The sequence below is a fragment of the Oryza glaberrima genome, chromosome 3 (assembly GCF_000147395.1).
Source record: "Oryza glaberrima chromosome 3, OglaRS2, whole genome shotgun sequence".
Lineage (NCBI taxonomy): Eukaryota > Viridiplantae > Streptophyta > Magnoliopsida > Poales > Poaceae > Oryza > Oryza glaberrima.
In genome coordinates, this window is record NC_068328.1 from 20,095,858 (window position 1) to 20,108,782 (window position 12,925).

The 12,925-nt window shown below is 38.0% G+C and overlaps 1 protein-coding gene across 1 annotated transcript; it reads left to right on the top strand.

Moving 5' to 3' along the window:
* The first annotated feature begins 1,120 nt into the window (after positions 1 to 1,120).
* LOC127766221 (CBBY-like protein) lies at positions 1,121 to 8,570 on the top strand. The gene is made up of 8 exons (XM_052291304.1): positions 1,121 to 1,502; positions 2,629 to 2,699; positions 3,963 to 4,121; positions 4,632 to 4,698; positions 4,947 to 5,042; positions 5,721 to 5,767; positions 6,147 to 6,227; positions 8,220 to 8,570. The coding sequence occupies exons 1-8, from the start codon at positions 1,185 to 1,187 to the stop codon at positions 8,341 to 8,343; spliced, it is 963 nt and encodes a 320-aa protein (XP_052147264.1). The 5' UTR covers positions 1,121 to 1,184; the 3' UTR covers positions 8,344 to 8,570.
* The last annotated feature ends 4,355 nt before the right edge of the window (positions 8,571 to 12,925 follow it).

Consider the following 12,925-nt stretch of genomic DNA (forward strand, 5'->3'; position numbering starts at 1 on the left):
ACTGTGGAAATTCGCTTGGATATATGTCTATATTTTTTTTAGAAAATCATGAGTTGCAGTTAGGAGTCCGATCGTCTCAAGTTAACATGCGAGTTTTTTAAAAGAGATTTCTTATACATCTCCTTTTATATTTCCCAAAGCGAACAAACTTAAAAATCGACTCAAATACGGAGAAATGATCGGAACGATTGAGGAAAGAAAGAGAATGGCGGCCCCTTTCCTTTCGCACTCATACATGGATGACGTACCAAACTACCAGTAAAAACATCTTCAACTTTATAATAAGAGATATATATCAACCAGGAATACAAAACTAAAAAGGGAAAAAGGAAAGAAATGAAATTGAAAAAAAATTCCTATACAGATTGACAAGGTAAAGCATTGACTACTCCAAACAAAAAGAAACATGGATTAAGTCTATAAAAATATTCACAAAACAACACCTTTTAAGAGATTATCATTTATTTTCCGGTGATCGAAATTGACTTGGACGTGTATTAAAGTGGGGATAGGCTTGACTACTCCTCAATTTTCCTCAATTTCCATTTCCGTTAGTACGTTTTTCAAACTGAAAATCAGCTCATTTTGCTAAAAACTATATATATAAATTACTTTAAAAATCAAATAAATTTATTTTTAATTTTTTTCAATAATTAATACATGACTAATCATATGCTAATTATAATTATGTTTATCATTTTACGTGTGGCTAATCAGGATTTTCGATCCCTTTAGAACGTCACCATAAGGTCAGTAGCCTTAGAAAACAAAAGGATGTATCAAATCCATACAAACAAAACATATATATTTACAGAGAATTTACCGTGAAACAACTTTGTCCTCAAACAGATGCCAGTTGCCAACCACCGAAAGATACCTGTACGTCGTATGTACTACTGGTAAAATGGCACCTCTCTCTCTAAAAAAAGGAAAAAGAAAAGATAAAGAACGAAAGAGATGGAAAGACGGTAAAGCCGAGGAAGAGACGACGGAAGAGAGGCATATGGGTGGTGGACGTATGAAACGAAATCGTCGCGTAAGGCGTAGCGACCACAAGGCGCGCTATCCACACTTCCACATGGACCACAGGCGGCCCACCCTGCCCTGCCAAGTGCCAAAACCAACCTTCGGCGTTGCGGCCCAAACGTTCGTTTTCCTTCGCCAGTTCAGCTCGCCATTTCGCCATGGCCCCCGCCGCCGCATCATCGTCCGCGCTGCTCCCCGCGGGGACCTTCTCCACCGCCCGCCCCGTCGCGGGCCGGCCCGCCGGCCAGCGCCTTCCCACGAGGGTAGCCGCCGCGAGCAGGACGACGACGGCGCGTTCTCCTGCCGCCTGCCTCTCCGTCGGGGGCAGGAGGCGGGGAGCGGAGGCCGTCCGCGCGTCCGCGGGGGGAGCGCCGGCCGCGTCCCTCCCGGCGGCGCTGCTGTTCGACTGCGACGGCGTGCTGGTGGACACGGAGAAGGACGGCCACCGCATTTCCTTCAACGAGACGTTTGCCGAGGTCCGGTTCCTTCAGCCCCGGTCTCGCTAATTTTGGTTTGATGACGCGTTTGGCGATTGCTCCGCAGGTCTAAAGTGTTGGTGTCGCTTATGTTTGGTAATTACTGGAATCGACGTCTTGTTGTTCACGGATTAATTTGTTTCTGCGGAGTAACGAACCTAAATCATGTGAAAATGTTGAGTAGATGATCACCTAGTACTAGTAATATTACTACAACTCGGATCATTGGAATGCCTAATTCAAATTCATTGATTGCCTAACTGCACTGCAATTTACATTTAGGGGCTGTTTGCTTACCTGCAGCGCAATATACATTTAGGGGTTCTTTGGGAGAATGATTTTTATCTCTCGATAAGTAGTGATCAATTTTAAAATTGAGAAATTCTACTTCTACAAGTTGTAACAAAAAGGAAAAATCAAGCTGAAACTATTATACGTGGATTCACAGTTATATATGTTACAACTTGTAAAAGTTGAATTTGATTTTCATGTTTGTATAGTGATATATCACATATTAATATACATTCAAGAAATGAGGGGACATCGACACAAACTTTTCCCTGTTGTTTATCCGATTACCATATTTTACTAAATAAAGTCAACTATGTTCAATTGTTCTGTTTATTTCATTGGCCATCTCTGTCGCTAAGTAACCCCATTTTTCTATCACACTTCCGAAATACTCAGTCTCACCAAACCTTGCCATAGCTGCAGTGAGCGGCTTCTTCACCACAAGTGTGATTTACCTGATATATTGGTAGAAATAGGTTGGTTAGTGTGGCCATCAACTATGGAGCATATCCAGTGAAAACGGGCTGTGTTGAAGAAGGTACATTGTAATTTCTTCCACCTGGACACCTAGTTCAAACCGTTGTTAATCTTCCTTAGGTGGAAATGAAAGAGCGACCTGGGATACCTGTACTTACAATAGAAAACTGTAATACACTTTTCAACTGCAACTATTGCGTTAACACAAAAAACAATAGGCAGTTATTAAACCTTTTTTTTCTTCTTTATGATGAACCGTGGATGAAAAACAACTGTCAACTGTAATACATATGATTTTATATCATTTAAAGGGTACCTACTGACTGAAATATCAAACTGCGTGTTTTGTTGTTTACAGAGGGAATTAGGTGTTAGCTGGGATGTTGAGCTATATGGAGAATTGCTCAAGATAGGTGGCGGAAAGGAAAGGTTAATCAACACTTTGCTGCTTTCTTTCATTTGTTGGCCTGCCAAAATCCTAGCCATTCATTTGCATTCTTCAATACAAACAGGCGTTTCCTCGAAACATGTTTTGAAAATGTAGTTTGTGCCCATATAGGTTATATCTATACTCCTTTAAAAGACCCCAATAGTGGTGGTGAGTGGTGAATCTGCCACCACCCACCACCACTACCATGTGGGTCCCCCAAATAGTGAGATAGGTGGACTTTTATCCCATCCCCCAACCAGAAGCCATCAAACAAGGAAAATTTATTTTAAAGTGAGATACAAAATGATGAAAAATATGATTGAATTATTTACAGTGGATATAATTTTATTTTAATGTTTGAGGTTTTAAAGTCTTTTTTTAATTCCCGTTGCAACGCATGGGCATTCAGCTAGTTCTGTATGAAATCTGTAGTTATCAACCTGAAACTGTAAGAAAAAAAATATGCTGCTCCGTTACTGTGTCAATTTACATATTTACACTTAGTCACTACTGTGAACACATAAATGATAAAACAATAGTGTTAAATGCACAAGAAAAAAATTAAGATTTTGCAATCCATCTCCTTAATTATGTTGTATACATCTAAACAGTTTACGCTTTCCACTAATTGTTCACATAACAGATTTGCAATTTATTATTGATTCTGACTATTATCTTGACTGGTAGGGGAAACATTAAAATGCATTTTACCACTGGCATTTACTAAGGATATTAAACTTCGGTAATCAGTGCAAGAACTTCACTGTCCTTTGCTAAGTCTATTGGCTTATGTTGATATGAAAGGTTAACAAATATTGTCTCTGGGGCAGGGACATCAAACCATTTGTTTGTTCTAACACAAAGAACAACATGGACTGTTCCGTTTGTGTATAAAGGCATCATAAGTGTATGCTTTTTCACGGAAACTAATAGTTATTACCTAAAGAAAATTCAAACAATCTAATTATCGCCAAGAGCAATATCCAGATGTCCAGGGTGAAGGATCATCAAATTGAATTTTGCTTATCCAATTGAAACTAAGGACCTAATCATCAGCAGTGTAGAGCTGATTATTTAGCATTGGAACTTAATGATTTAATTGTCCATTAGTGTCAGATGTTAGAACATGCTTTTTGGCAATGGTGATACTAAAAGAGCTACACTAAGAACAATGATTTATAGTTTTATGTTGGTTCCTTTTATGTTTTCCTGTAAATAAAATTGAATTTTCTGGTTGAATTTAACTCTAGCACCTATTTCAGGATGACAGCGTATTTCAGCAAAATGGGGTGGCCAGCTAAAGCACCAAAGACTGACGACGAAAGAAAGGAGTTTATTGCTTCGCTGCACAAGAGGAAAACAGAATTATTCATGGCTCTGATTGAGAAGAAGTTGCTTCCCCTCCGTCCAGGTGTTCAAAGGTCATATATTTTACATGAATTTGGACTTTAGCAACTTAATGCACTTCAAAAGTTCTAACACTTCGATATCCTGCTTTGCTACTTTAATACAAGTCAGTTATTATGTCTTGTGGATAGCCATTAGCAATTGTTCATCTTTAACTCTCATTTGCATTCTGCAACATTTCATTATTCTTTTTCTCTTTCTCAAACTATGTATAAACTGCAGTTATATTCTAGTTGTAGCCAAGCTATTTTTCTTTGCTGGAAAACTAAATGCATCTTAATTAATATTGCTTCTTGTACTTACAATTATAACATGAAATCATGACGATAATTGAAACAAGCTTTACAGAAGTAATATCATGAACTTCACTGTTTTACTTTCTGTTGAGGAAGTCTGCGCTACATGCATTAGGAAGACATAACAATCCAATCCCACTATGAAATGTTGAATTTACTAACTTCGGAATATGTTGAAGTAAATTAGTATGGGGTAAGTTACCTAGATGTTTTAATTACAATTTACAGGTTAATAGATGAAGCCCTAGGAAAAGGAGTGAAAGTTGCAGTATGCAGTACTTCAAATGAGAAAGCTGTGAGTAACACAATATTTCCACCTTAAATGTACTTTTATGAAGTTAATTGTTAGGATTGGTAATAACTATTGTTTTCATTTTTTATGAAATCTTTCTTCTGATTTTTTCATAAGGAAATACTCCAATAGTTTCTTATAAAAACTTAATATGTACTATTTTTCACACTTTTTAAATCATAGTACATGTTGATAGTAGCTGTGAACTTGTATGCCAGATAGCTCACATATTTATGCTTGACTGAATGCAGGTTTCGGCAATAGTTTCATGTTTACTGGGCCCTGATCGTGCAGAAAAAATTACCATATTTGCTGGAGATGTGGTTCCTCGTAAAAAACCTGATCCAGTAAGTTATTTTTTAATTCAATAAATACTAATTCTATCAAACAATATTCTATCTAGTTCTTTATGGGAAGAAAAATTATTTCGAAGTGTATAGGGCATAGAATTATAAACTAATATGATAGTTTAAACTACTAGTGTTCCATCAGTATCCACGGGAAAATGTGTAATGTCTTGTACCACACTATGCTCAATCTTAAAAGGAAAATTTTATTTTACATCACTGAAACCACATGATTAGCTCTTAGATACTTTGTGCCTTCCAATTTCCAAATTAGTTGTGTTGAGAGAATACGGTGTTCCAAGCAAGCACACTACAACCAAACCCTGAAAAGAAATAAAGAGAACTTGCCAGCAGCAGTGGTACAAGTGCTGTTCCTGAGCGGCCATTATTTATTTATTATGATATGGCCCAGATAGTGCCTTCCTTTGAAAGTTGCTGGTTCACTCAAATGAAATCATGATAGTTTAATTTGATGTTTGCTGGATTGATGATGATTCCTTCAAAATGATCCTTACATTTATTTAATAATAGTATGGTTTTTTTATGAAGATCAACTCTTCTTTCAACCAAATTAAGTTATATTTGCTTATGTAGGAAGTAATTAACTTTTCTTGTGCTATAATTGGATTCCTGGATTTCATTTCTCACGAGAGAGTATGTTTCTTTTTATCTTTGCAGGCAATCTACTTACTTGCAGCAACCACACTTGGAGTCGATCCATCTAGGTAAGGAATGCCTGGGTTTCTTTCTGTTGTTCTGAGTACAAATGTTTAATGACTGTTAGTACAAACTTGTAATTAATATTTGTAGAGTCTACTGATTAATGAACTAGCTTGGTTAGATGTTAATTACTGCTTGACAACTCTCATAACTGTTAATCCATTCAAATGTAAAAGAAATATTGTGCGTCCTTTAACATTTTTTTTTAAGTTACATTTTTTTAAAAAAAAATGTTTTTATAAGTAAGCAATTCTAGATTATTTTTCCAGTAAAAAAATATAATAAAGCTTTGTCGACATATGATGTATTTTGTAATAAATACCATTTTTATCAACAGTTTAATAGTTTTTCAGTTTACTAACACCTTTTTTCTTGGATATTTAGTTGTGTTGTTGTTGAAGACAGTACTATAGGGCTTGCAGCAGCCAAAGCTGCTGGTATGAAGTGTATCGTAACAAAAAGCGGGTAAGATTTTTTTTTCCATGAAATATTTCAGTTGCATCAAATCGCTTTCACTAATTTTGCATGTATTCCATAATAAAGGCATCTGTTGATCTCTTCTGGGTGGAAGCCGATTGGATTATCATTAGCTGTAGCAATAGTGACAGTATTCTTCTTCTTTTTCTTTTTTTTTTGAAAATGCATGAGACCTGTGCTTCATCTCATTAAGAAGGAAAATAAACCACCCATACAACCAAGGGCTCACGAGCCCTTCACAGATCCACAAACAGCAAGGTGACACACGACCAAAAACCACTCTACTGCAGCCTAGTGCCCTTGGGTTAGCGACCTACAAAGGAAAACTTGGAACACAAGAGCTCCAGTCAGGCACCAAACTAGCTTCTATTGATACTGCCCACAACACCTCCATGATGTATGGATTTGCTCTGTTGAAAACGCAGTCAGTACGGTGTTTCCAAATTTCCCAAGCAACTAGGATGATCAATGAATTCAGTCCCTTTTACTGCTCCTTAGGTACATTCTTGACAGCTTTCCACCACCATTTAGCAAAACGAGTTACCGAAGGTTGAGGGGCAGAGGGGCAGCAACCGCCATTCCCAGCTTCAAGAAAATCAAGGTCTGAACTTGCCGAGAGAAGACACATGATACAAGGATGGATGGTTACGTCCTTTTGATCACATAGTGGACAGGTTGCCAGGTGTGCTAGTCCATGTTTGGCAAGTCGGTCCACTGTCCAACAACAATTGTTTATGGCCAACCATAGGAAAAACTTGCAGTGTAGAGGAGCCCAACTTATCCAAATACACCTCCAAGGGGCAAACTTGATGGATCCAAGAAAGTAAGCATTCTAGGCTGACTTGCTATGTGTAGGAACCTGTAGTTGATAACTTCCATCTCTGTTGGTCCGGCACATCATTTTGTAGAGATAACCCATCCACCATGTCCCAAATACGAAGGTATTCACAAATAACCTTTTTTTTTCGATAATGGAAGCTTTATTAAAACTCAGTCAAATACACCAAGATGATACATTTCAACTGAGCCCACTCCCGGCCTCTGCATAAGATGCACACAGCCACACACAAAGAAAGACCTATGTATACCCCCCTCACGAAAAAAAAATATTAGTGGCTATCAATCCGTAGACTAGATCACCAACCATGCTCTTGGGTAAAAAATTCCAGTGCCACCTGGTCCAAACATTGCGGTACCACCACAATAGTATCCCGAAGACCCGGTTTGTGGAGGATAGCCAAGGTGCGAAGCCATCGGGTGACTAAAGTAATAGCCTGCAAAGGAGAAGACACCCTCTTGTTATCAAAAATTACCCCATTTCTACTTAGCCAAATGGACCAACAAAGAGCTGTTGCACCCATCAAAACCAGATTTCTCATGTCTTTAGGAAACATGTAAGCCAACACCCAAACATATGAGTCACATTTTGAGGAGGTCGTAAGTTATAGGCCATATGAATAACAGACCAAACCAAGAGAGTAAGATGACATTGGAAGAACAAATGTTGAATGGTTTCGTCCTTATGACAGAAGCAACATTTGTTACTACCTTTCCACTTTCGCTTAGCTAGGTACTTTGTAAGCCTGAGTTGTAAGACCTCCTTTAGTATCATCCACCCAAGTAAATAAGACTTGTGCCACTGTGCAATGTTTCCTTGCCCTTCGGAGAGCCTTCCCAGAAAGATTTGGGGGTTTGGGGCCAATTCTGCAGTTGTTTTGCCTTTCAGCCATCTATCGGTCCAGAATTTGGTATTCTCCCCATTACCAATTATGCATTAGCTAATAACTGTATATGTAGGACAACCCTGAATGTGCTATTGAAATAGGTAGATTATGTTGCTGTTAAGTTTCTATTTTATGTTATTCGTCATTGCTTTCTTCTGTTCTGATCTTTCAATCTAAATAAATAATACGTGAGAATTATTCACCTCATGTTCCAATGAAATGTACGTGATATTATGTTTTTGGGGGCGCTGTGCAGATACACTGCAGAAGAGGACTTTGCAACAGCTGATGCTGTGTTCGATTGCATTGGTGACCCTCCAGAAGTACGCTTTGATTTGGAGTTCTGCGCCAACCTCCTCCAGAAACAATTTGTAAGCTGAAGGAGCAGACGGTCAATTTCACCCATATCATATAAATTCTATAAATTCTTGCCCAGGATTATGGAAAGCGGAAATGGTCTCTATAAAATCATTCCAAATACAAGAGTCAAGAGGAACAGCATTGCTTTATATACTATTGATATTTGTTATTTATGTATAGAGGAATACATATATGAACATAATAGAATAAGAAATCGAAATATCTTTAATTGAAATTTGTTACTAAATCTGTCCTAAAAACAAGTTCACTTTTCTAACCGATTCATGGCAGCCACTTGTCCAAATTCTTGTAGAAAAATGAAGTCTTTTTTGACGGAGGAGGTAGTACTTTTCAGTATGTATGCTTTGATGGCTTTTAATCGCTTGGCATGCTGATCCAAATAGTGGGTTCCATGAGCACGCGTTTTTAATGGATTAGCTTTGAACGAAAAATGAAAGTTTGTCATGACAGTGGTCATTGGTTGGAACTTGTAACCATCTCTAGACTCTAGGTTTTTTTTTCAAGACAGGCATCTAAAGTTGTGCAAAGCGTGACTATATGGCTAGTATTATAGAAAACGATAATATCAATAATAAATCGTTAAACTAGATAAACTCAGTAGTTTATAGTAGATTCTATATGTGTCAAAAAAGCAAATACAATATGATGTAACGGACTTTATAAGGGTGTGTTAGGTTCATAGTCAAAGTTGGATGAGATATGTCGGTCCATATTTTGTTGGATATGGTTATCTAGTTTTTTATTTGGTTAAGTGAATATGGCGATGCAGTTTTTTGTTTGGTCGTAGGGATGAAGGTGGATTTTGAGATCCAATTTTTTTTTTTTTGGCTGGAGGGAGTAGGTGCATTTGCAGGTGTAGTCACCTCTCACTTGAGATGGTGAATATACCCCCATTAAATTAATACATAATACAAATCATAAATTCTCCAACAATTTTACACCACTACCTCCTTTATAAATACACATAGAAAAAAGAAAAAAAGAAAAAGGAAAAGGAAAAAGGAGAAAAAAGCAGGGTGGATCTCGGGGCTCGCTGCCGCCGCCTCCTCCCAGCGGCCGTCGCTGCTCGCCTCCTCCCACCAGCCGCTGCAACCTCCTCCCACCAACGCGGCGCTCGCTGCTCACACCGGCCGCAGCGAACTGTTGTCGTCGTCGCCGGGTTCGCATCGTCGTCATTGTCACTAGCCGGGCTTGATCATCATCGTCTTCACCGCGGCGCTCGTCTCTCGCGCCGGATCCCTGGCTCACCGCCGTCCCCTCTTGCCACACTAGCCGCAGTGCATCGTTGTTGTCGTTGCCGGGCTCGCATCGTCATTGTCGTTGCCGCCGCGCTTGTCTCTTGCACCGGATCTCCGAGCTTGCCACCACTCCCTCCTCTAACCAACACGGCGCTTGCCGCCCCTACCTGCCACAACGCATTGTCATCGCCATCGCTGGGCACGCATTAGCGTCGTCATCACTATCGGCTCGCATCGTCATCGTCGTCGCCCCCTCTCTTTCCATGGAGGCCCCGCTCGTCCGATCGCTCGGGCGGCCAACCATCCGGCATCTGAGGAGAATATTCCCCTCCGGGCCGCCATGTCCCACTTCCGCCACCAACCAAACACCCAAAAAAACGAGCAGCCATGTCCTATCCACCCAAAACCTCCCATCTATGAGAAGGATCACATGACACTTGTGTTTATAGAAATGAGAGAGAGGTGCGCTAAGTATTAATGGTGTAGTATATATCCATATATAGCTATTGTGTGAGTGTGTTATTAGGTTGACTATGGATAATGTGGATATATTATTAAACTTACTTTTTTTATGCAAAAAAACTTGCTCTTTAAGCTCACCAGTGCTACATACAGACAACCTTTTTTTTTTCATTGATAATAAAATACGAGAACACGTACCTAGAATTTTCGGGAATTTTCGAGTACATCTTTTTTACCCAATCAATTAGAATTCAGGTTAAAGAAGGTCTTTTTCCTCGTCGTATCCTTTATATGAAAATCCGGGGCCGGGGGCCATTCCCTTGACTCGTACTGATGAGAAGTTTTTTACTCCATGAGAAATTGAACAAAAAGTTGCCGAATTGGCTTATTTCTTGCGCATACCAATGGAAGTTTTTTTTTTTTGAAATGAATTGAATGAAGAAGAATCGGAAGAAGAAAAGTTTTCTCAACACGAGGGAAAAGGTCCCTTCGAAATTGCATTATTGTAAGGGGATTTTGAGTATTTATCTAAAGAAAGGAACAAATGAGGATAAGAGAAAATTGCTTCTAATTTGTCCAAGTGGGATATATGGCGTAAAAAAAAAAAGGCAAGAACAAAGAGGAGCGACACGCCTGTCCACATGCAGTTGGCTTCCAAAGTCGTTGCCTCGCCTGTTGCGAGTGAACACGGAACAGGACTCTGGAGCCACTGCCGATGACCGTTTTTTCATCGTCTTTCCAGGAAAACTATGGATAACGCCGTTAGCTACCACTTCACGTCTCCACTCTCCACCCAGGCACCTACTATACGGCTCCACCCATAGTTTTTCCTATGAGGTCTTTTAAGGTGCTTGAGAGGTACCTCCAGTACCTCCTCTCGGATAAACACTCACCATTGATTCAATAAGGACAGTTTAGGAATAAAAATATTGTAAACATGGATAGCACTGTAACTTCTTACAAATGTTTCCGTCTCTAATATGCTTCTTCGGCTTCTGTAGTGCTTCCGAATTCCGATACATGTTCGTGGGACTCATTCAATTTCCATATCAATCATTTACTCCTATTTTGTTGTGACTTAGGCACGTTCTCCCTCCGTTTTATGTTATAAGTCATTTTGATTTTTTTCTAATCAAACTTATTTAAATTTAACCAAAATTATATAAAAACATAATAACATTCTTAACACAAAACAAATATATGTAATATTAGATTTTTTTTTAAAACTAATTTAATATTTTAAATGCTACTAATTTTTCATGTAAATTTGTTCAAATTTAACAAAACTTAAGTAGAAAAAAGTTAAAACAACTTATAATATAAAACGGCGGGAATATAACTCTTTTTTCCCTTTTGTTGAGATACTATGAGAATATACCATATAGATTAAAGGAAAATATGTACACGATTATTATCAATTAATTTCTCAGTTTATCATTAATTACACAATTACTAATCGCGAGGTTAGTGGCGCATTAGGGCAGTCCCAACCCTTCACCTAGGCTGGTGTCTATAGCATTAACTATATTGCCATATAGGACTTTTAGCTTATGTGGCACTATATTAATTAAGAGAGAGAGTGAAGAGAGGAAGAAATTGGATCTCATGCAAGACACAGCTTCAACGCGAGAACCTATGCATTAGACACTATCAAGTTTTGCATTAGGAGAGAATAGTGTCTTCATAATAGATGAAGAATAAATATGATTGGTAGAGAAGACAGATGATGTATTTATTAATGGCCCACTTTAAGAAACCATAAGTTGTAGAGTGTAGTTTCTATTGTGATGTCTTATTGACATGGCACCATAGACACTGCTTATGGACACTATGGGTTGGGACTGCTCTTAGGCCCCCTGCCGATCACGCCACGTCATGATTTAATTACCCTCTCTCAGCCTGATCTCTGCAAAATCAAGATAATTACCTATTAAACTTTCCACTTAATTTACGGATTAAGTACCTTGGCCCACTTTTTACTACCTTTCAGAAGATACCTTTCTCTATTGACCATTAGATTTTAGTTGATTAACGGACCATATAACTTCCAAGCACCGGAGAACCCCTCTTTTCGGCAGCTTCTCGGTTTAGTGTTAACCAGCGACGAACAAATTATGAGAGGAAGTACTGCTACACGTGCTGAAGTGCATGCTTGTTTTTCCTCTTAGACATGTATGTCTTTTTCTTCCTTCTTATAAAGTTTTCTTTCAAATTACTTATCCGATCTACAATCCGGTTGCACCATTGTGTTCGTTACAATTAAATCTTCACAACAAGATCTTACATGATTATATTACGATGAAAAAATATTTATATTTGTAAATTACTTTTATTATATACGTAAGTTACTTTTATCATATATATATATATATAAGTTATTTTAGATTTGACTAAGTTACTTCTTAGACATATAAAAGTAAATTCAATAAAGTCTAAAAGGTATTTACATGTATTATAAAAGTATCTTAAAACAAAACGGAAATAACTTTGTCACGGCATTAGAAATAAATTTATTAAAGTTACTTTCCTTTTGTTATAAGTTACTTCTATAATATATGTAAATTAATTTTAAGCTTTATTGAATTTACTTTTATATATCGAAGAAGTAATTTAGTGAAATCTAAAAATAATTTAGATTTATTATAAAAGTAATTTATAATTTTTCATCAAAATATAATCATGTGAGATCTTATTATAAAGATTTAATCGTTACAAACACAACGGTGTAATCGGATCGTAGACCGAATAAGTAGTTTAAGAGAAAATTTTATTTGAAGTATAGATGGATAAAGTCTTTTACAGGTGGAGTGGTACTAGCTGTGTAGTCACGTCCTCTTTTCGTGTACCTCCAGTCCACGGCTCCACCCAAGAGTTTTCTGTG

Excerpts from the sequence above, each read along its gene's own strand:
- LOC127766221 (XM_052291304.1), top strand. The coding sequence starts at position 1,185 with ATGGCCCCCGCCGCCGCATCATCGTCCGCGCTGCTCCCCGCGGGGACC. Across the intron at positions 5,043-5,720 it reads CTCGTAAAAAACCTGATCCA|GCAATCTACTTACTTGCAGC; the intron begins GTAAGTTATTTT and ends TTATCTTTGCAG. Across the intron at positions 5,768-6,146 it reads CTTGGAGTCGATCCATCTAG|TTGTGTTGTTGTTGAAGACA; the intron begins GTAAGGAATGCC and ends TTGGATATTTAG.